The 22404-nt window shown below is 40.5% G+C and overlaps 1 protein-coding gene across 8 annotated transcripts in view; it reads right to left on the bottom strand.

Moving 5' to 3' along the window:
* Positions 1-1220: 1220 nt before the first annotated feature.
* Positions 1221-22404, bottom strand: part of SCAP (SREBP cleavage activating protein) — a 22557-nt gene continuing 1373 nt past the window's right edge. For 2 of the 8 annotated variants that reach the window (XM_086986847.1, XM_086986848.1), the window contains exons 3-15: positions 18711-22339; positions 18328-18544; positions 12699-13344; positions 11717-11818; positions 11346-11420; positions 10976-11080; positions 10250-10506; positions 9723-9925; positions 9135-9302; positions 8486-8879; positions 7628-7959; positions 6965-7119; positions 1221-6781 (exon numbers count right to left, since the gene is read on the bottom strand). In XM_086986847.1, the coding sequence (XP_086842973.1) occupies positions 5303-6781; positions 6965-7119; positions 7628-7959; positions 8486-8879; positions 9135-9302; positions 9723-9925; positions 10250-10506; positions 10976-11080; positions 11346-11420; positions 11717-11818; positions 12699-12977 (3549 nt within the window). In that variant the 5' untranslated portion in view covers positions 12978-13344; positions 18328-18544; positions 18711-22339 and the 3' untranslated portion in view covers positions 1221-5302. The remainder of the gene's footprint in view (positions 6782-6964; positions 7120-7627; positions 7960-8485; positions 8880-9134; positions 9303-9722; positions 9926-10249; positions 10507-10975; positions 11081-11345; positions 11421-11716; positions 11819-12698; positions 13345-18327; positions 18545-18710; positions 22340-22404) is intronic. The other 6 variants (XM_022805041.2, XM_022805045.2, XR_015326255.1 and 3 more) reach the window with 5 other exon arrangements.

Raw genomic sequence — 22404 nt, 5'->3', positions numbered from 1 at the left:
TATCTTATACAATCTTATCTTGACAATTGTCGTTTCTCAGATTTGACAGCGACGTTGCTATAGAAACTGATAATCTTTAACCGAATTTTAGTGATTTTGGTGGCTATTGCCTACGCATGAACTCGTAATGGGATAACTGAAAAACTTCATGGGAAACCAGCGGACTCTATAGCCAGTTCCACGGAAAAGAAGAGCGATCGTAAAGATAAATTGCTGAATGGAGTGGAATAAAAGTAAAGGGCTGACCTTTTCATAGTCCAGAAGGTAAAGCGTACAGTGCTTCTGTTATCAAGCGAAATGGGAAACAAGAGATCGAAGACACTACAAACTGCAACTAGGAGACAGGATAATCCTCAACAAGCTACGAATGAACCGATTAGTTACGGTTTCTTAACTTCAGTAAAAGGTTGGGGAGCGCGGAGTTTCTGTATAGGCATACTACGCTTTACTGGCTGGATTATGGGAAAACAAATCATCAAGACGAAAATGCTGTTCAGGTACAAGAATAGTTGTCAGAGGGGAACCGTTCTCTGTGTTTACGCTTGACAAATCACTATGTCCTGTGGCAAAGTACCTCCGAGACATTTATCGCTATTGATTCAGCTTGATAACGCGCGGCATTGTGTCAAAAGGCAAACATATCACAACTTAAGAATTTATTGCAAAAATTTACTCGGAGTACGTCAGACCAAGCTGCAGCAGTAATCGTAGCCAGAAATAACGAAACGAGGTAGTAGCTGTATTAGATACTTCTACTGCTGTTTAGAAGTGCTTCTCTAGTGAGCACTAAAAAGCATAAAAAGAAAAGTTCTAATTCTCTTCTTTTTCTCCTAGGATTTTTATTTCCTAGATGTTACAGAGGTTACAAAAGCTCATGAAACTGGTCATGGCATCTGGTATAATGTCCACTGCGACACTTCGACTAACGTAACGTCGTTTTCCGCTAGTATAATTTATTCTCGATCCTGTCTGCGATACGTAAACACCTCGTTGTTTACGTATCGATAAGGGTATGAGTAATATGACAATGGCTTTTGTACTAGATCCACATGCCACGGGAACTGCTTACCAGAAATCTCAATAGAACAAGCAAACTACTGTTCAATTTATGATTGTTCGTCTTGTCTCTCTGTAATAAAAAAACAAAACCAATGCGGGTATAGAGCAATATAAATTTTGTGATTCGTTGGCCAAGACACCTAAAAAAAGTAGATGACTCATACTTTGTACAAAATGCATTGATTTATTTTGTCAATTATATTTATTGATTACTAATAATGTTACTATTCTCTATGAAAAATAGGTCAACGCCAGTTTTTAACCATTGTGTACACAGGTGTATATTACATTGAAATGAGCCTCAAACCACGTGTAGAAAGATCATTTATTAATCGTTTCTTATTTTTAATTAGTATTTTGTTTTATCAATAAGCAGGATGCATTTTTTAATAATTCGTATTGTTTTCTGTGCTCAGTTTATACAAATAAAATTACAACGTCTTATTGCATTCATTCCACATAAACCAAGCAAAACGTAATCCTAAGCCTACAAAGAAGACAGCTGTGCCTTATTTTACGTCCTTTAGAATGACTTTTCGATGTTACTAAAAAAAATGCCTTTTCAGCCGATAGATATAGTTACCTATCTTGAATATTTTTCAGTTGTGTAAGTATTTTTTCAGTACGGTTGTAACTTCAAACATGTTAAGAGCGTCCGTATCACGCACTCCTGCGCACCTACAAATTCCCACTAGGAATAAAAAAGTGACTCGATAATTGGGATTTCTTCCTACGGAGAGTCAGGTGTAAGTAAGTCCATCCTAACAGACAAGCAACAGTAACACGCAACGAATTGTCCTTCCATTTACCATATTAAAATTTCTTAAATGACCAACAGCGAGCGATGTATATTTTTTTTTCCTTTTATCATATATAATAACGCATCTCGAGTAACATGAGATCGACAGAATCAACAATTACAACCCATAAAAACTAATTATACACAGGTTCACTACGACCCTGTCTTGTCTCTTCACCTAAGGACAGCTCCCTTACGTTGCCCTAGAGGGTAGCGCTAGAAAACAACAGCCATCTTAACGGGGCCGTAGAGCATTTCTCACTGGCCACACAAATACCCGCATCCACAATTGATTCAGTTTCTTTATTGTTATTGATTCAGTTCTTTCCGACTTGTCTGTCATTCATGTGCATAATAGTCATCTCGCATCCGACTCACACTCTGACAGATCGCGGTTGCATAATGCAAGCATATCCTTTGTAAATTTGCCACCATATAGTAGAAAAAGCCTGCAGAGCGTGCGTGCGTCGCCTCTATGCACACCTATACAGATAAATGTCAACTTTTTCAAATACCTTACGTTCGCAAAGTGCCCACATGGGGCTTCCTTGCCATAGAAAAAGTTTTAGAGGTTCAGAAATTTTCTTATTGCAGGGCAGTCATCAGTAAAATGCCATGACCGAAAGGCAATCGGATTTTAGTATCTCTTTTAGCTATGACTGAATCCTTTCCCGAACGACCGATGATCTCTGCAGCGTTTTGATTTGCGGATTTATTTCGCCAACCTGAGCCAGTCAAGATACGCATTTTCTCGCTTGGCCTGCCGTAATATTCTCCCGATCGCAGCCATCACTTACGACGCAGTTCCAATAGCTTGCAATCGACTATTTCGAGGTAGTTATGCGTCTGTTAATCACAGTAAATCGCCAAGAATATGCATATACCTGTCACCACTATAATACGTCATAAGCTCTTTTTCGCCCCCTATGAGTTCTACTCTGCTATGTTTACAAATGGCACAACACTGAAGACGCACTATCGTATACAGCTGTAATTATATAAATATAATAGGTAAGGTAAATTTTTTGGATGGGCTAATTCACTCGCAACTATCGAAGGGCAGCATCGAAGTTCGTTCGTCCGGTAATCGCCAACTAAGTATACTTGTTTATCTATATTTATTTGGTCATAATGCAAAAATAATACTCTCAAACAAAGTTTTGCCAGCAAACAAAAATCGATGAGAGTCACTCAACTAAGTTACCTCGTCTAGTTTCCGTCGCCAGCGCTTGGATAATTATGGAAATTAAGGATCTCAAACGTGCATGACAGGTTCATCGATTGGGGGCATGACCTTTGCAGCAAAAGTGGTTCTGAAATTAATAGAATTGGTTCTTTAAGATTCGATAGTAGCTCGACTGGATAATGGAAAATGACGACTGACCACCTCTTCTATTAAACTAGATACTGGCTCGAGTTTTGTACGAGACGCGGCACCTAAATTTCGGCGCACATCGCTAACGACGTTTAGACTCGGCTGCATGACAAGTCAAATATGTTCAAATCTCATGCAACTGCAACAACAATTGCGTTCTAAACAATGCTACGACAGCGATTTCTAGACCCCATACGGCTGAAAGCTAGCTTTTCTTTTATAGGTGTAAAAGTACGAAAACAAGAGGCTTCGCGGGCAAAATTTAAATTCACTCGCTGCGTATTAAGTAGAGGACCTATCATCATAAAGCAAACACAATAGAAAATTCAATACTAAACTCTAATCGCATCAGCTCCTGTGAGGGATAAGATCTCAGTAAGGCGAGATTTGTATCCAAAAAAAGGCCTTTGTTGCTTCAAAAAAAATCACCACTATTAGTGTTTCGTACGACATGGTATAATAGACGTGCATGCAAAACAGAAACTGAAGAAAGCATCTCAGCAATGGGTTGCCTGTTGCGCAACGATGACGCACGAAAACGCCCCAATTTAACCCAAGTCCAAAAAACTTTGTTATCGATCATTGTTCCAATTTTCATCGTCACCTCAATCACCCTCAATTCATGTGTCTTCTACTGAGTTGATGATTTTATTGCAGTGCAGCTTGCGGTGCCGACAGCATTAGTTATAAAGTAGTCTATGTATATATGGACTAGAAAAAAAACATGGCATTAGTGACTACAACAACGCTATGACAGATAGTGGTATGAACACCTTGTTACTGACAAATATACGCCAATACGCGGGATTCGATTTCGCAGGAAAAAAACGTATCGTATTGTACTTCACCGTAAGCGACGCCAACGTCGTTGTATTCGTATCGATAGTTGTCATTGCACCATCTAATAGGGAAGTGGTTGTATAAGAGAAGATCGATTTTACTCATCATTGCACAGGCAACGATACTGTTGTTTCTACTAATCGGTGTGTGCAGCTTTTACATATGCTGAAAGGTGCCGATGGTTATTACGTAACATCAACTGTATTTATTTCTAATGAATAAGTATGTGTACTGGTTATCACTCACATGTTGGTCTATTCGGTGCGTAATTCACTCACATACGAAAACTCTGAACGAAGAACTAGTGAAGACCACTTTAGGAGTCCAGTTATTTAAGAATGACCCCATAGAACTTGGTAAGCTCAACGTGGCAATACGCTAAGATTTTCAAGTATCCATGATGTACGGCATAATCACAAGCTGTACAATTTACCACAGTTGTTGATGGAGCACCCATTCGCGTATGGCAGACACTTCCCTAAATCTTTGGATTGACCGAAAACGATCATTTTCTCTCACGCCACAACTTCTGCTTCCCGTACCGCTTCATATATCTTCAATACAATCGTATGTGGTTCTCGCTTGTTAGATGCCGTCTTTAAGAAATCTGCTTCTCCAAATACTCATTATGTACAATTAATTATTAAGGTTCTTTTTTGCAGGCCTTCCCTTATGGGCCAACAGAACAACATCTCGAGCATTAATAACTATAGTCTAGGGCGTCTATATAACCAACGTCACGTGAAATTCACACCTTATATGTTTTGAAAAGTACATCATTCTCTCTAGTCCATATAGATGGATATCCGTATCGTATAGAACATAAATGGACACGAACGTGGCTGGCTTAGGTCGCTGCCAACGAATTTACAAATAGTACATTACAAATACAGTCACCTAAGTCTCACCCATTCATCTCTTCGTTTGAATGCGACTACATTTCAGAGCAAGATGGCGCGTAATACTTGTACGCGTGTTACTAGTACTCGTTGCTTGGCTGGACATGGCAATAAAACAATACAAAATCGTGATGTCAATTAGGTCTATGATGTTATCTTCATTTATTTCTCATTGACTCAAGTAGTTGTGTTAGGCAGTGCTGTGGACTACGATTCGACCAACGATGACGGCAATGTAAGAATCTTTTTTTGGAAACATACGTATCACCGGATATACGCACCCATTCAATCAGTATAAACGTTACTCTGACATGTAATGGTGAGACCGGTTTATTCGTTCTTGTTCGTAAGTGCGGGAAAATAGACGACGCAGAGGTCACTGCCGGAATCGCAAACTAACGTATTTGCATTGGCTTTCCGCAACAATCTTACGCCTGTCTCACCTCCCATTTGCACGCCCAGCTGAACTATTTGCAGTTGCTCTGCACGATGTACGTCCCACAATAGTAGCTCACCGCCGGCTGTCACTAGGACGTCATCGGAGAGAAGTTCTGCCTGGCGGCATGCGGTGTGTCGCGTATGGAGCAGATGTCCTTGCGTGCGTTCCCACACCCGGAAACTGGCTTCAAGCGCTGAACAGCTGACAACGTATAAAGCGCTTAGACATACCGAAGAGATCGCAGCTCGATGAGCTTCAACCGAATAGATACATGTGCCGGTGAGCAGGTCCCATAAACAGAGCATGCCCTGCAAACATGCCGACACCGCCTGACGTTCATCGGCGTGCAATGCCGAAATGGGTCCGGCATGTCCATGTAGCGTGTATACGCAACTCAGTCCGGCAGCCGATTCGCTATGGGTTTCGGATCTGTCGCAATAGCCGTCATCACCAACACCACCAGAAGGCGCGGTAGCAGCTGGTGTTGCTGTGTCAGACTCCACTGAAAACACTTTGACGAGACGGTCCAACGACCCCGTCAGTAAGAGTGTACCTTCTTCAGGGAAACATAACGATGTCACTGCCTGACTGTGGGCCTTGAGAGAGCCGCATGGTGTCAAGTATGCACCGCTACAACTCGGGACTCTATGCTTTGCCGGCGCTTGATGGTCTGAATTCTGTGTCTCAATTGAAAACGCCATTAGTTGACCAGACATTGATGCAGCCGCTATGAAACGTCCTTGTGCGGCTAAGGCCACGATTGGACTCTCACATTCTCTATATGAATGCTGCTGTCCTTCTAACGTATGCCACAATTCAAGTCGGCCCTTCCCTTCGGCCCCATTCGGGTGGGCGACAACAGATAGGACGAGAAAGTTTCCACAGCAGGCCATTGCCCATACGGAACCCCCAATGTTAGCCCACATCTCGTCTTTTGAATCATCGTGATCCATCCGACTATGATTTGTCTCCGGCGACCTCCGAATCACTTTGAGACATTCGCCCGTAGCGACATCCCATACGCGCAATTCGCCATCAAGACTAGCCGAAATGATATCATTGCGCATTACGGAACATTCGATATGGCCGATCGGCAAGCGGTGTCCGCTCAGGCGGATGGGAAATGTTTCATGGCAAAGGGGTCCTGGAGGCTTGACGTCGTCGGGTGGTATCATGGCGCCTTCGAGGCCACGCGTCCTCCACTGCGAGCGCCACTGCGCGTAATTTCTCGAGCAGACGCATCGGTACAGGGTTGCCAAAAGATAAACAATGAATAACGTTGTTGGTATCGTCAACAAAATGAAAAGCGGACGCGCAAGAACCTCCAGCGACTCGTTTGGTTCGGGCAGGAGCGACCAGTCTGGATAAAACTGTAGGATGTACACACAGAACATATGGCAAATATAGTTATAGGCGAACATATTCTACATTATTTGAAAACACGCCTTAAAAGACAAGAAAACATTGCGTTAGGGTTTATAATAATATCAACTTGGTTTTTACCTTATGTTATCTCTCCACTTCTAATTCGGGCATTACATATCGTTGCTTACCTGGAATGACGCGTCTTCGGGGTGGCGAAACTTCACAGCCTCGGAGTGGGGAATGGGTATAGCCACATGGATCTCGGGCAGAACCGTCACATATCGACCCCACAAAGACATGTTGTAAAAGCCGAACAGCGTTGTCCAATGTGATGTCGGCAATTCTGGAAACCAAAAAGACTGGTGTTAAATACATATGTCGGAGCCCGAATTTTTTTGCTAAGTAGCTGATATGTACTACGGCACGAAGAACAAGGTGAGAGGGCGATTCGATGGCGAAGTATTTTCATTATATGGCAAGAGAAGATGGAATTAATCATTGTAACGGCCTTTGCCTGAAATCATAAATATAACTGTGTATGAAGTTGAATTTACATTGTAACGAACTAAAGCTTAATAATGAAATACGAGTATAAATGCTACAAATGCTCTCGTGATAGGGCAGTGTTTGCTTATAAAGCTTAATGGAGCGATCTTAGTTCGAAACCGTGTTTTCTGAGGTAGTGCTTAACAACATTACTGAACGCAAAACTCAAAACATTAAATCAGGCAAAAATGTTTGGGTGGGAATCCAAGATTTCACCGCACTACAGCCAACAGCCTAGTCTTTCGAAGTTATAAGTCATGTTTTCATGTTGAGCATTGAATGGGCTTTTTTCTACATAAACTTACCTTTCCAAGAACTCTTCTGCTGTATCAACATTAGAATGTCTTCTTCCCCATTTTTTTTCTTGTTTACATCGCCCACAGCGGAATTCGTCGCACTGCTGCCTCGATCATCGCGTTTCGTTTTCTCGAACAGTTCCTTCGGCAGATTTAATGTCATTCGATCCTTAAGTTCCTTCACGCTTATTAGATTAAGCGTGGCCAGTGAGTCGTGGGCACTCGAGGTGAAATTATGTGCGTGCAAAGGTCGAAAGCTTTCGATGACTCCCGATCGTTGCACAAGCAAAACAATCCACAGGATTAGGATTGCCATAAGACTTCGTTGAACTACACGAAATCTTTATATACAAAAAAGGCAATGCAGCACGTTTGAGTAGCGTATAACATAAGTCTGTTTTTGCCGAAACATCTATTGCTATAGGGAATAATACATAACGTCAGTAGAAGGCTGTTTTTAGTAAGAAAAAAAATATCCACTTGAAAGTATGCACATGTACATAAATCGATAAATAATAGATTAATATGTTTCTACGAAATCTTCGTTTTGCAGAGCCTCAGAAGACACTGTATTGTGCGATGTTGATAAAAAGTTAAAATTTCTTCAAAATATTCTTTCTGACGCAAAAATGCTGGTTTCGCTAACTTGGCTAGACTTGTTGTGATCTTTCTCACGCACCTATGTTTTGAGGTATAGTTTCCTTTAATTAGATGAGTAGGTCCAGATCCTACATGTATGTGATAGCAATACCGACTGTATCGTACTATGCATAAAAATAAATGCTTAAATAAAAATGTAAAATAAATAAAGACCTATTGTTTCCCTCTAGGTTGGATTAAGTGGATCTGTACGTTTTATGAACCAACCTTGTCCAAATGTAGAGCAAACGTAGCCTCCTGGGAACCTTGTCCAATACACTGCTTTGAGTGGGTTGACCAGCGAATACGCGTGCCATCGCCTTGTTAGCTTTATTTCGATGCCGGATAGTACCTGGGTGGCCTGGTCGAGGATAGCCAACAAGCGCACCGCCTTCGTCGTCCTTTTCCTTGCGCTGAAGGTCGAGTGACAACAGCGTCGCGAAGAAAAAATGCTGAAGGACGAAGTCGCACGCAACGCCGATCAAAGAGTACAGGCAGAATTCCTGTACGACGGGCACGAATGTAAAGAACGCCATTGTCAACAAGGATAACTCCGTCAGAAGTGTTTTCACGAGCGACCAGCCCTCGCGTGATAGGCCCCGTGCGAGATGGATTTTAGCGCCTGAAAGGCATATATGAAAATATATGAAACGTGTTAGTGGTATTATTATTGCAGCAAACATCATGGACAACGTTGCCCATCTGTTAACATCTTCTCTGAATATAAGAGCTAAGTATGCTAAATCTTTTACGTTATATATGTATATAATTTGGAATATACCTCTAATCAAGGAGCGTTTCTAAATCGGAAATTAATTAGGTGTCTCACAAATAGTCCGAATTTCCCCGTATCGATACAGGAATAATAGACACTCACCGCGAGGCTGGCAGTTCACAACAGAATTCGTAATGCAGAGCGAATTCTCTAGGCCGATTATAACAAGCAAATACGGCAGTACTTCAGAGGCTGCACATGGTGCAGCACGTGGACTGACCAACGGACTACCGTTTAATGTAGGATTCAGACGAAGCCATAGGCAAATGCCTGTAATACAGTATACAAGCCTATAACCTTTGTTTTTACAAAACGGTTTAATCAACGGCCACCTGTTAACGTTCCGACCAATAGAGCAGTTAGCCTGCTTCTTCTCATAGATTTTTTTCCATAGACATAGAAAAATAACTCCTCCTTAATGTTTTCAAACCAGCTTATTTTCAAAGATATTGTCTGTTTGGCTTGAATATGATTATCTAGTTATAATATGAGAATAAAGTTACATAGAGGATAAAAAAAGGCGTGCACAAGTTTCATTTTGAGAAAACAGATACGCTAACTCGGGTGTTGATTTGTTTATATTTCCTATGCTCATCTTCGACAACGATTGACCACCTGCACGAACATCGCAACGAGAAGCGGATTAACTACCTACCTATATAATGAAAGACGAATTGGACAAATACTTACCGATTGTCATAATTACTGATAGGAACACTGTTGCCACAGTAGCTCCAGCCAAAAGTATCTTACTCCGGAGCAGAGCCACTTTACTCAATGAGAAGTACACGTAGAACGCCATCAATAGATAGACGACAAAGAGCGGTAGAAACTCGGCTAACTGGTGCACATACCGAAAGTGTAGGTGGCTACGCTGGGCTGTATGATTGAATCTGAAAATGTTTTCGCAATTAATAAAGGATAGTAATTCATAGTTAAAATAAAACATTGTTATTTATCCAAACTGTATGATGCGTAAACAAAATGATGAGATGATAAGAAAGTTTAAACTATCTATATGTCGAAAATTTATCGTCTGTGACCACGTTAATAGCATTCAATTGTCACAATAATATTGTCCAAAAACCGTATTACATTCAAAAAAGCACCGAATGTAGACAATATTCCAAATTATCGCTTTCATTAGTTCGAAGGCTTCACCGCGACTCATTTTTAGGTTTAATAAGTTTTAAGAGGCAGTAGACACACCAACGTACCCCTTTGTTGTATCATTTCCACTCTCAGTTGTAGTCATCGACGGCTGACCAAGAGGAAACTGTTTGAGCATGGCTTCCCTAAGTGAATTGATATACCTAGCATCGTAACGTTCCAACAGCAAGGTCACAGCGTAACTCAAGACTCGTTGCCTGTTTCGTAGACAGCTTCGCTTAAGCCCGGTTTCCCGCCACGGCAGGCCGAAGAAGAGTTCCTTGGTGTCTTGCTGCCCGAACAAGCTGTCCACAATATGCGGATCCTAATAGGTCACGATACACATATGCATAATATAAATTATGAACTGAACCAGTAAATTTATCATCTCTTAACACATCAAATTCTTAAAAGTTAGGACTGCATCTTGTACGTACCACCGCTATTAGTTATTATGATTATCTAGTGAACAAAAAAAAATATTATCATTATTACGCTTTCATTCTACCACAATAAGGACGCTTTTAGCTAGTCATATTATAGTTCTTCAGGGCAGACACAGAACCTAACTTCTGCAGTGACACCTATTCGACGTTGACGGGCACCCGACTCGACCTGCCCATATCTATCAGGGGACTGTGGCCAGATTATCCTCATAGCAATACGAGGACAGAGTCAATACACTGACTAAGATCGACGTCTTGACGTTGTTTTCCGATCGCTGCGTGGTACGGAGGCGATCGACCTACTTTGACTCTGGCGGAAGCATCTAGTTTGTGTACTGTGCATCTAACCTGAAGGAAGCGTTGTGGATCCCTATGCCAAATGAGCGCAGGTGAAACTACCAAGCACGAATATTGCGGCAGGAGGCCGGATGAACCAGACGAACTTTCCTGAACCTGCAAATGATTTTATCGGGAACAATTATGCGTAATTAGAAGTATTAAAAATAACAGTTATACTAGTCACATCGATAAAATGGCCAGGTTTCGCCGTCATCGGATCGTTTTTTTGACGTCTGTCTCTGTTACCTTATCTTGGCTGGCTTTATGTCGAAAAAATTATAAAACTTCCCCCGAGAACTTGTCATCCTAAATTGCAGCGAATTCCAATCTCGTCCCTCTGATGCAGTATTCGTTTTCATATAAAGACTATGTCTGTTACCTGTAGACATAAGTCGTGTAGAGAAATCTTTCGTCTTGTGTTATTTGAGATGTCTTCGTATTGATGATTGGTAACCTGAAAATTTCCAAAGATGAATTTTTTGCGTAACTAAATTCTGAAGGCTTTAGGCAGGGGAGAAATCGTGAGTAATAGAATATTTCTATTTTTCCAGTGATGCGGGAGTCACTGGCTGTCGCTAGGGCGGTACAGGTTTGTATTTGCTTACCGTTCTGAGCAAAAATCGTTTCGAAAGTTGTTTCTCTTTGCATAAAAAGTTGTTTGTGTAATGAGGTCTTTGTAAGGCAGGGTATTGCAATCAATACTGCATGACGCAATGGAAATTCTTCTTGTAGCTCTTCTTTGGTACTCACCAATTCGGATACCTTGAACGATGTGTACAGAGGGCCTCGAAAGGCGTCCAACAATTGAGTCTCTTGCGAATCCCAAGGTATCACGGCGCTGCGAACAATTATCTGAAGTGTTTAATACCGACATTAAGCGATTTAAGAGACAATCTCAATTGTTTGTATACGAATATTGTTATAAGACGGTTGTTAAAATTATCTCTATAAACATTTCTATACAAAAACAAACAACCTTAAGTTACCACAAAAGAGCAGATCTGATGCCATTTAAAAACAAATTTCGAGTCTGATTAAAAACGAAATTACATATGAGACCACCTACAGGGTGATCAAAGAATTGGTTGGCCACCAGCTTTTTAAAATTTAAATGAGAAGCGCATCTGATTCTTCGTTAATTCTAAATGTTTATTGTATATTTTTCATGAATAAACTAGGCACTTTATAGCGTGCTTCGGCGGACTGTCGCCAAATAACTAAATAGACGCAATGAACGCCTAAAGAAAAACAGAATACGTTCCTCAAAGACATTTGATTATTCTATAGCACGAAATGTCCATTGCTCAAACTGTTTATACTGAATATCATCCACTCTCTAGGTAAACTGAATAAATAAATGCTATCGACTAAGCCCTTAAACTGCCACATGAGAAGATCTTCCAAGTAATATCATTTTCGAATTTCAACCTATACATACGAACCGACATAACCGTAGTATGTTTGTTCAGTACAAATAGTAAGCTTTAGCTTAGCTATAAAGGCTCTATTGTGAAATATTAAAAGTCTATATTTATTTAAAAATTAATGTTTCGAACTTTGGGTCGTGTTCCATCTTTTAAACATACTTGAAACGGATTGCGTTTCTTTCAATAGAAAGCTTACTGAATACCTCTAACTTTAATAGGCAAGCGCGTTGCCGCTACGCTATCACTGTGTAAAGACGGTTAAATTTACTGGTAGTTACTAACAGTTACTTATATGCTTAACTTACCTGTTGCACATAAGCTATCGGAAGCCCATGGAACCAGTCCGGAGGTGACACGCCCTCACCTTCCCGAAAGTGGTGTCCACCACTGCCTAACGTACTGAGCCGCCATAGCGGGTAGGCACAGGCAGCGACCAGAATCGCTGATAAGGCCAGCATCTGTCGCGGGTGGGAAGCGCAGCGCAAACCGTGTCGATAGTAAAGCTGCGAAACACGCCATACTGGGCCAGTATTTCCGCCAAAGCTGCCGCCCCCACTAGGGCCTGATCCAGTTCCATCCGGCATCGTTTCGGAATCTTATTTGCTTTCTTCGGAAGCTCGAGTTGAGCTCCAGAAGATGTTCTCACCGATGCTTGGTTATTGATAGAAAAGAGACCCAACAGCTAAGAGTTCGATTGTGGGGGCCAGCCAACGGCTTCATGCCGCGACAAGGCCCCGGGAGATCGAAGAAATGCCCTATCTTGTCTCTTCCTTAATTTTCTGTATTCAAAGAGGCAAACTGCAGCGATAGGAGGAGGGATGGGTACGCACTTTCTTGACTGGACACACTAATAGGAAGCTATCAAGCTGACGGTGGGGTGAAGATCCATATCGCTAAGTCGACTCATCTTGGTAATAGCTGTTGACCACGCCTATATAAACAACAACGTACCTACCAAAACAAACAGTTCAATAGTGAAAAAAATACTAACAGTAGAGTACAATATATATATATATATATAGTATTTCTGCTGAAAAAAATGCTTGTACAAATCTATTATAAGTCGTCATATAATTAAAGTGAGTTCCAGTGGGTTTTATGGAAACGGAGATTGAAAACAACAGCCGCGACGACTCGAAAATTTAAACCCAAGGTTCATGGTTAGCTATAAAAACCTTATAAATTCGCCTAACAAAAGCCAACAAAAACTACCAAATCAAAACTATTCTATCTCGTACTCAGTGCCATGTCGGATGCATGTGCTCCGGTAAACTGGTTGTTTATTTAGACATTATCCGATATTCGCGCTTCCATTTGCTCCATTCACATATTTTCTAAACGCCAAAAGCAAAGAAGTAGCAGATTCATTATAGGTCACCATTGTCTCTTCATTGTCTGTAAGATCGGTAATCCTGATTTGCCGACTCTGCCTGCCGCAGAGTTTGTGCCACAGCATATAACTGATACACAATAAGCGGCATCTGCGCTGAACCAGTTTGGCATGTGTGACTATAGCCAACCTTGTTGCGGATGCCGGTTGATAGAGTTCTTTCTATCACTGCGATCAATTTCGCGAGCCTTACGGGGAAATAGAGCTAGACATGGAAAGGCAGTCATTCTTCACAAAAACTAGATCGTACCGATCCAGTGAGGGCCCGAGATTTAACGGACCACAAAACAACAGCATAAGTGATTTAAGACCAACGTACCATAGGTAGAGTACTTGGTTCAACAAAGAAGTTCGACTTGCTTCTTTCAGGAGAAAGGCCAAAAAAAGTCTGAAATTTCCCTGTTTTTCTTTTTTCATGGAATGACAGAAACGCCCATTTTTGAAAAAAAAGTGGCATTCGCTTTGAGGTGTTCAAAAATTCGAAGCAACTTAAATCATCTCACAGTCACTCTGAAAACATGCTCCTTTAAATTTGATTAAGAGTGATCATGATTCAAGCGATATTCAGGATTCGTGAAGTGTCGATCGAGTATACCACGCACAATATATTCCGACCTAGGCTGTTAAATTGCGTCAGCAGAAGGTTCAAATGATCAGAAATCTTGTGTTGGACCTGAGGACGGTTTGTCCTACATCCGTTTTATGAAAAGATCCGTAGGAAATATACGGTATTAATCCTCGTTTTTGCTACCGTTTTTACAGTACCTTACTATACCCTGCTTTTTTTTATGTAAGGGGCTTCGCCTTTACGAAAACCGTGTACATACGGCATCATTTCGGTAGTTCTTATTTTCTGGGACACGTTCATAGATTAAGAGTTGTCTCTATTAGTAATAAAATAAATTGAAGTTAATAATAAAATTACTAAACTAATAGTTAACTGAATATTAAAGAAGCCAGCGACCCTTTCTAAAAAGGGTGTTTACATCACCAGTAAAGACTTTCTCGCCCTAACGAGATTAAAGACGCCCGATTTTAGTCCATGTTGATTGAAATTGCTTCCGAAAATAAACGATCTTCTCAGATTTGGTGACATCCTAAATAGACTTAGGGTGTTGTTAATTAGGCATCATTCGAATCTTTAAAAAATCATTTTTACTTTTCGAATCGAGATGCCACTATAACTGGGTATTCTTCACTTTCGAGTTATTTCGTTATTATTACAAATTTTACATTAACATATGAAAATCTGGACTCTTCTGAAGCCGTATAGAGACCGATAAGAGCGTAGATCATCGATTTTGGGTACCAACAGAAATATACAGTATCGGTGGAATTTAGCCTAGAGTCAATGCTTGGACTATGACTGAGTTTCACTCGTAATTCGAAGCCATAGTGAGTTCGCAGTGTTATCTTGAAAAAAAATTTATTCCAGTATCGAGAATAGCGGATGACCGCTACATTCTTTACGACCAATAGATCGCAAAGCCTGGCTCAATCTAAACTATGCACTTCGTACAATAACAGTAGTGTAACCTCAGTCATTAGTCACAATGTTTTTTTTTAAAAATGAGATAAAGCTGTTGTTAAAGTCGACTAGAAGCCCTAACTGCACGCTGCAGATGATTACATCGCAGATGCATAGCCTTGACCACGTTCTTTCATCTAATAATCTCGGGTGTCACTGCATTGGCGGATAACGCGAAATATTCTGGTACATATCGTTAAGGCCAATTGTTATAAGGCGATGCAGTTCTACTGGGTCAGTAACAAGCGGCATCATTCATGCTCTAAACTGACGCATTAAAAACACCACTTTGAAAGTAGTGGTTTTATTTCTGTTACTAGCACCTACCAGATCATTCATTAGTTCAGTGAAAACGTCTCCGAAACATCTCTGCTATAATAATACCTGAATGACATAGTTCGAAACCATGTGTACTTAGCTTCCATTAAACTGTAAGCTAACATGTGGCGGCTCATAACTAGCCCTAACAGTGCTTTAACAGTAGGATTACAATTTCCCAATTCCTGATCCATAAACGCATCCAGTGATGTCCGATGCTACATCACTATTGGGGCCTTATAACCATAATATTTCACCGTTGGTTTGGCGAGTCTTCAGAGTACAGAGTGAACTTTATACTGTACACGTATGCCTAGCCTGACGTTACGCCAGAACAGCTGACTTAAACAAGATGCACTACGTAACAGAGGTTAGCGGCTCAGTCTTAATTTTACTTCAGTAGGTGACAGACACAATATTGTTCAGTCTTGGATGTTCGCGTACGTTGTTGGCGACCGATGCTATTCAACGGGCGGTCCGGCTACCTGGATATAGACGGCATCAAAAACGCATGCTTTGAATAGATCGCCTAACACGACCCATGAGTAAAACACGCTGTAGAACTGTACACCCGAAAGAAGAGAAGATATGTTGCCATTATTATTTTCCCTTATTTTGTTCTGATAGTAGGGTCATCAGTAGGAATGAATTACAAAGACAATGTACATGTGCAAAATGATATGTTTATAACGGTTTGAAGAAGATGTTCATTAAAAACTGGTCCTATCTTAGAATGGCAACTCTACTCGGTATAATACCTTTTGTTCGACCCGACGTTTATCTTAGTCATGTTTTGATTCATAGTTCAATAATTGTTCTTATTGAAAATGACCAGCTACAAGTACTTTCCCCATGGGAAAAATTGGAAACACTAGAAGGCAATACTAAATGCAGCTGACAAGGATGCAATCTGGAATTGCCCTCTTTTTATTGTCATCTGTGAATTGCCTCTAGAACAATGACAAACTTCCAGTCAACCAATTAACTGCTTTCGCTCCTTGATTTTAAAACAAATGGCTTGACAATGTAAGAATCGGCATTTGAAGTGGCCTGAATCCCGGTCCTTGATGACTTAACTTCATTATACAAAGATCAGCCCCGTGTGCGACAACATACATCTGAACAATTCCCTATTCAGGGTTGCATGCACCTAGACAATCAAAATGTTGGTTAACGGAAACAGTTCATAGAGATATACACCCAGCTTCTAGTAAATTTAGTGACCTCTTAATATATCGAAGTCTTAGCGGAAAGTTGATGAGGTTTTTCAGTATAGCCGTCGGAAAATATCCTTTTTATGCCAGTCCCCCTATGATGAAAAAAAATCTTTGACTACCCAGTCATGAAGGTAAAGCCAACGTGATTGAGTAACACCGAGGTAGTCCTTGACACATCCGGTTTGAAAGAATGAGTTGCAGCTGAACACCTGCATCTACAACGTTAACGCTCATAACAGTCCCGCTTATTAAAAGCGAATGTGCAACACGCGTATGTCATACACGTGTTGATGCCTGATAACTAAATCTTTACATCGAATCGTCGAGTTTCAGCTAACGAATGAATAGGGTTTGTCACGGCCGAAATACATATGAAGAGCGCTTTGACCAGCGAAGCGTCCACCTTAGTATTTCTATAGGGTAAAATGTTGGCGGTAAGGTCGTCAAATGTTACCATAGATCGTTACAACATCAGTGAGTGGATACCTATTTCTGTTAATACTTGATCACTCCTTTTTGCATAATTGTATAATACAAAACGTCAGGTAGACAGCCATCAATTTTAGTCAAGTTTTAATTATCACCCTAGAGTGTTCATAAGTAAATTATCATAGCCGTAGTATAGCCATAAGTACAACTGGACACAGCCATAGATTAAATGGAACGGTCTAAGGCTGTTCCAGCAACACGCGAACAAGCTAGGATACTTTTAATCGGATGCAAGGGTTAATCTCTTGTTCAACCGATTACCTGTTAGAAAAACCTGTGCTATAACCATAGGCCGATTTTGATCAGCCTCCACGATACAATTTTATTATAATGAAAAGATCTGTGGGTAACCTTTGGAAACATGTTAGTGCTGAGTTATCGAGCAGGGCTCACATGATTATCATAAGCAACGAAAAAAAATGTTTTACATTTAGTGGGATAACTTATTACAGAATATAATCAATAGAAGCCATTCTGACAGGAATTTCTAGTGAGTTCGACCGTAGAAAATTCGCTAGCATAACTTCAAACGAAAGACCTTTCATTTTCGTTTTACGCGATTGCATGGGAAACAGGACGCCTAAAACTTCTGATTAAATTTCCAGCGGTTTCTATGTGAAGTGTTATTTCTTCACACAATAATATACTACGGGTTTCTTCTTAGACAGAAAAACTTGTGCCGAGCAAAACCATCGTTGTGTGGCCATAAATATGAAAAGTATTTCGAATGTAAACGAATCTTTATCTGAGGTCCGTGAAGCTTGCTTTTCCACTTTGTTTACGGTCTCTTAGGTATGACATAATAAGGCGACTTACGCTAATTAATTTCATTTTGCAGTCTCGGTTAACTGGGTGCCCAATGTACGAGACATGTGACACGAGCAACTACTAACTAAGGCTAACCGGTATCTTAGAAGATAAAACGATAAAAAAAAACCGTACGTTTACATTATGTATGCTTAAATTCGTATATCATGGCATCGACTACTTACGCACGTATGACCTCCGCGACGACCAGATGTTCCGTGCCAGCGCTTCGCACGCTGAACCCATTCAGCCAAGTAGTAGGTCAGCGGCAATTGACACACAAGAGCGGGTCAACATCAATCCTGTCGTTCTTCTTCCAACAAAGCAAAAGCTTTACATGGCTAGCTCTTTTCGTTTGCACATTTTTTCATTCGAATCGGATTCAGTAAACAGCTGGAATACCTACACGAGCTCCAATAAAGCAAAGGTGACTTATGATATTGCGTTGCACGGAATCGACCCAAAACTGCTTTGATAAAGTGCTTCTGAAACAGTGACCTTGATAACGGAAACAGCAGCAGGGAAGCCTTAAAGGCTAATGTATATATTCTTTTATCGTCCAACTTACCCTTCTGCTTTAAATGCTGTACATTTCGAACTCCAAACATGGAAGAACCAATTGAGTGTGCCTTGCCGCTTACCCCACCGGGGCTCAGGTCTTACTTTTGACAACAGCCAATACTTTGTACGGAACTTGCGACGTTATCGGCAATCAGTAGTGGAATAAGCTTATTTGTAACATAACAAAACGAGGCTTCTTCCGAGGTCGACATTTTGAAGTCAAGTTCTTTGTAGCTAACACTATGCATAATACGAGCTACTAGCGACTGAGTACTGTTTGCTGTTTTGTTAGCACAGAGCATTAGAAAAACGAGTAGTAATTGCTAATTACAGGCAGCACTTCCGTTAAAATTTTCTATGAAATAAAGGAAACAGGACATATTAGAGACATTCACTGAAGGCCACAATGCAGACGATCGTCTGCTACAGGTCGCTTCATGCTCTTGCCTAGCAGCCAAGTTTACTGTAAGAATTGCAATAGAGTCATATAAAAAACCGCCGCTTGCTACGATCAAAATTGGACGACACCGCCACAAACCAAAGTGTTGTTGATCTCGACCTTTTTTTTGCAATTATCGGCTAGTAATTTATTCTATTGTTGTAATTCTAGCGCTCTTCAGTAGCAGTGAATTAGTAAATAGGCATATTTTTAATCATCTTGTAACCTTACCGAATTTTAAGTATGTATATATAAGTATTTTAAGTAAGTGTATACTATGGACCATTCCACAGCAGCTAATGCACATATTTTCAATTGTTTTTTAGAATCTATCTGAAGAATTGCCTAAAAAAATAAAGCGAAATAAGAGAATTAAAAAAAATATATTAAGTTAACTTGCTAGTTATATAGATGACAAGTGAGAAACAGTTTTGATTGAACTTTTAACCTAGATTAATAGCAAAGTAAAACACACCAAACCCAAGCGGTCTGCACCTAACTGTTAGCAAACTTAAGATACAACAAGTTACTAAGTATGAGCTGTCCCCGGTACAGACGAGAAAGCGCTTCAGCAATTTCTCAATAGACTTCGGTGAACGGGTTACTTAGTGATTAAATGTGTAAGAATATAATTTGTCCACTTCGGCTGTACGGTTACAATTTGGGCTCATGGTTTCGTACTCTTTCTATCGTTTTTCGTGAAGTAGCACGGATGAAGTGAAACTATCACTTCATTACCAGAGATGAATCAAAGACGAAAACTCCTGGTATTAGAGTGCGCTAGCATATATTTCTCTAAGCCACAGTTTTGTCTGGATGTCTGCTACCACTAGTACTCCTTTCCTCCACATGATTCCATTCCGAGATCATGCTGTTTATATGATGCCACTTCGTTACATTCTTTTTTTATACATGAATTATACAGGAACGTATCAAAATATTACTAGGCATCCGTATACTGTCAGATACGAGATAGCTAAAATAGCAAAACATTGGCTAAAACGGTTCTGTTTTCTGTTACAAGCGAAGATCGCCAAGACCACTCGCAAAGAGCTGAAGGACACATCCTTTCACATTACTCAACCAGCTGTCATCTAGCAGATTTGTATAGAAACTAGCTCTTATTAAATAACTGCTTCTCATCCTGTGAAACTTTGTCGTCAATATATATTTTGCTGCATGTTTTGTACAACAGGCCGAATGAGCGTTCCCTCTACAGGCACGCCAACTACAGGAATGATAATCTGATAAAAGGAATATTAGTAAATTACAACGAACTAGCTGTGCACGCTTAGAGAATCAATTATAAATGTGATAGTGTTTAAGTTTAAACAAGCACATTTTCAAGTGTTCAACGAATCATCAGCATATTTTATCTATCAGTTGCGTCAAACTTATGGCAAAAATATGACAGAACATTTAGGTATCTTTATTCACAAGTAAAATATTGATTCGCTTAGGCAGATCTGTGAATGTTTAGCAGCAGAATAAAAGTTTTGTATAAAAAAAATTAATGAACCTTTTACAACAACAGACGTAACTGACAAGTTATGTCTAGCGATATGCATGTGTGTGTACTTGTAAATTACAGCCGAATGCAAATCTTTGCTCTATAAACAGTGATATACTGATGGTTATCATTCCTGCCATACTTATCACACAGAGATAAACAAAATTGACTCTCCTTCACTTCCTTGCTTATCTGTCTTTAATCGATAACGCTAAATCCTACGAGTGTTCAATTGAACTTCGTTGATACACCGTTCAAACACCAACGGTGGCGCTGGTGCTTCATGTTCAAGGCAATAACTTGTCGATGTCTTATTCGCTTAGTTTTATCGGGCTTTGTTATGGCGCTTTCAGACCCATCCAACATGCACGCAGAAAACATATTGATAGCAGATACATAGCCGTTGCTTTGTTACACTCTTTTTACGCTAGAGATTTATTTTGAAATCGCCTAACGCAAAAAGATTATACATACTATCTTCTATTGCGACAATATATCGCTTAAGGGGAAATCGTTTTTAACAATAATATATTGTTGCAAAAAGGAAGCAGCCAGTGGGGACACTCCAATCTGTCATCTCGCACACGGGACAAACTGAGCGAGAGAAGCAAGTTATTTGAGTAGTTGTCAAGACATGGCAAAACGCTTCCAACCCTAAACACTCACTCGAACCGTGGAGCGCACCCAAAGGAAAACACAGTCAGCGCTATCCATGTGGGTGTTTGGAAATTTTCCGGAACAGAAAGAACAAAATAGAAATACAAATAACCACGGACGAAACACATATCCGCACCTTTACATGCGACTGTACGCCGATTAGCGCGAAGCGCCTCACTTAAGCGTGGCTGCCGATCGAGGCAGTGCGAAAATTAACACAAAGTCACGAATTAACGAAACACTCGAAGTGACGAACACATAAAAAATTAATATTAGTTTCTATAGATTACACATATGAAATCGTACGTCACACCATTTTTAAGACCCAAGAACAACAAATCATAACTAATAAAATCTTCAAACAACGGCAATCGTTGTTTATTAGCTTCCCATCTTTATATCTAATTCGCCCCTCTTCTGCAAACGCCTCTATGGAAGTTTCCAGCCCCTCTAGATAACAATGATACGTCATAATTCACCACATGTTTGTGTGCCACCTAATCGGCCACCAACAAAACGGCTCCTTAAGTTGCCTTTTCCTTTCCTTGACGATGCCTACGCTGATGGCAATGATGATGGGACATTTTTCGCGATTCCGAGAGACTTTCCATGGTTCCTGGCTGCAACACTGCTAGTTGTAGGCAATATAGATATTATGCTACTCAATCAATAATTTACAATAGCACTGGTGCTGTTGCCGCTAGTACGGCCACAATCGGGCGTCTTCGTGACGCGAAGCTGGACTAAACAAAATTCTATTATAGCCGCTGTCTGCGACGTTGACATTGTCCGTCGCGAACGTCGTCGATGATCTATACCACTTTGTTCGAACGGAAAAGCGAGTGAACGTACGAGAAAGCGATGCGATATCTCCTGCCCTTGTACTCGTTATCACGAGGCGACGCAATGCTACGGTCGCCCATTTTTTGCAAATGGGATAGTACAAGAAGACTAGACAGCTGCAAGGAGGATTGAGATAGGACAAACTAGCACTGTGCCATTTGTGCAGGCTAGGGCCTGTTGGTGAATACTGCGTCGTCAAAATGAAAACAACATTAGAAAATCAATTGCGTATAAGAAATGTTTATAAACAAA

The sequence above is a fragment of the Varroa destructor genome, unplaced genomic scaffold, assembly GCF_002443255.2.
Source record: "Varroa destructor unplaced genomic scaffold, Vdes_3.0 BEIS01000004.1, whole genome shotgun sequence".
Lineage (NCBI taxonomy): Eukaryota > Metazoa > Arthropoda > Arachnida > Mesostigmata > Varroidae > Varroa > Varroa destructor.
This window is presented reverse-complemented; position numbering and strand designations above follow the sequence as displayed.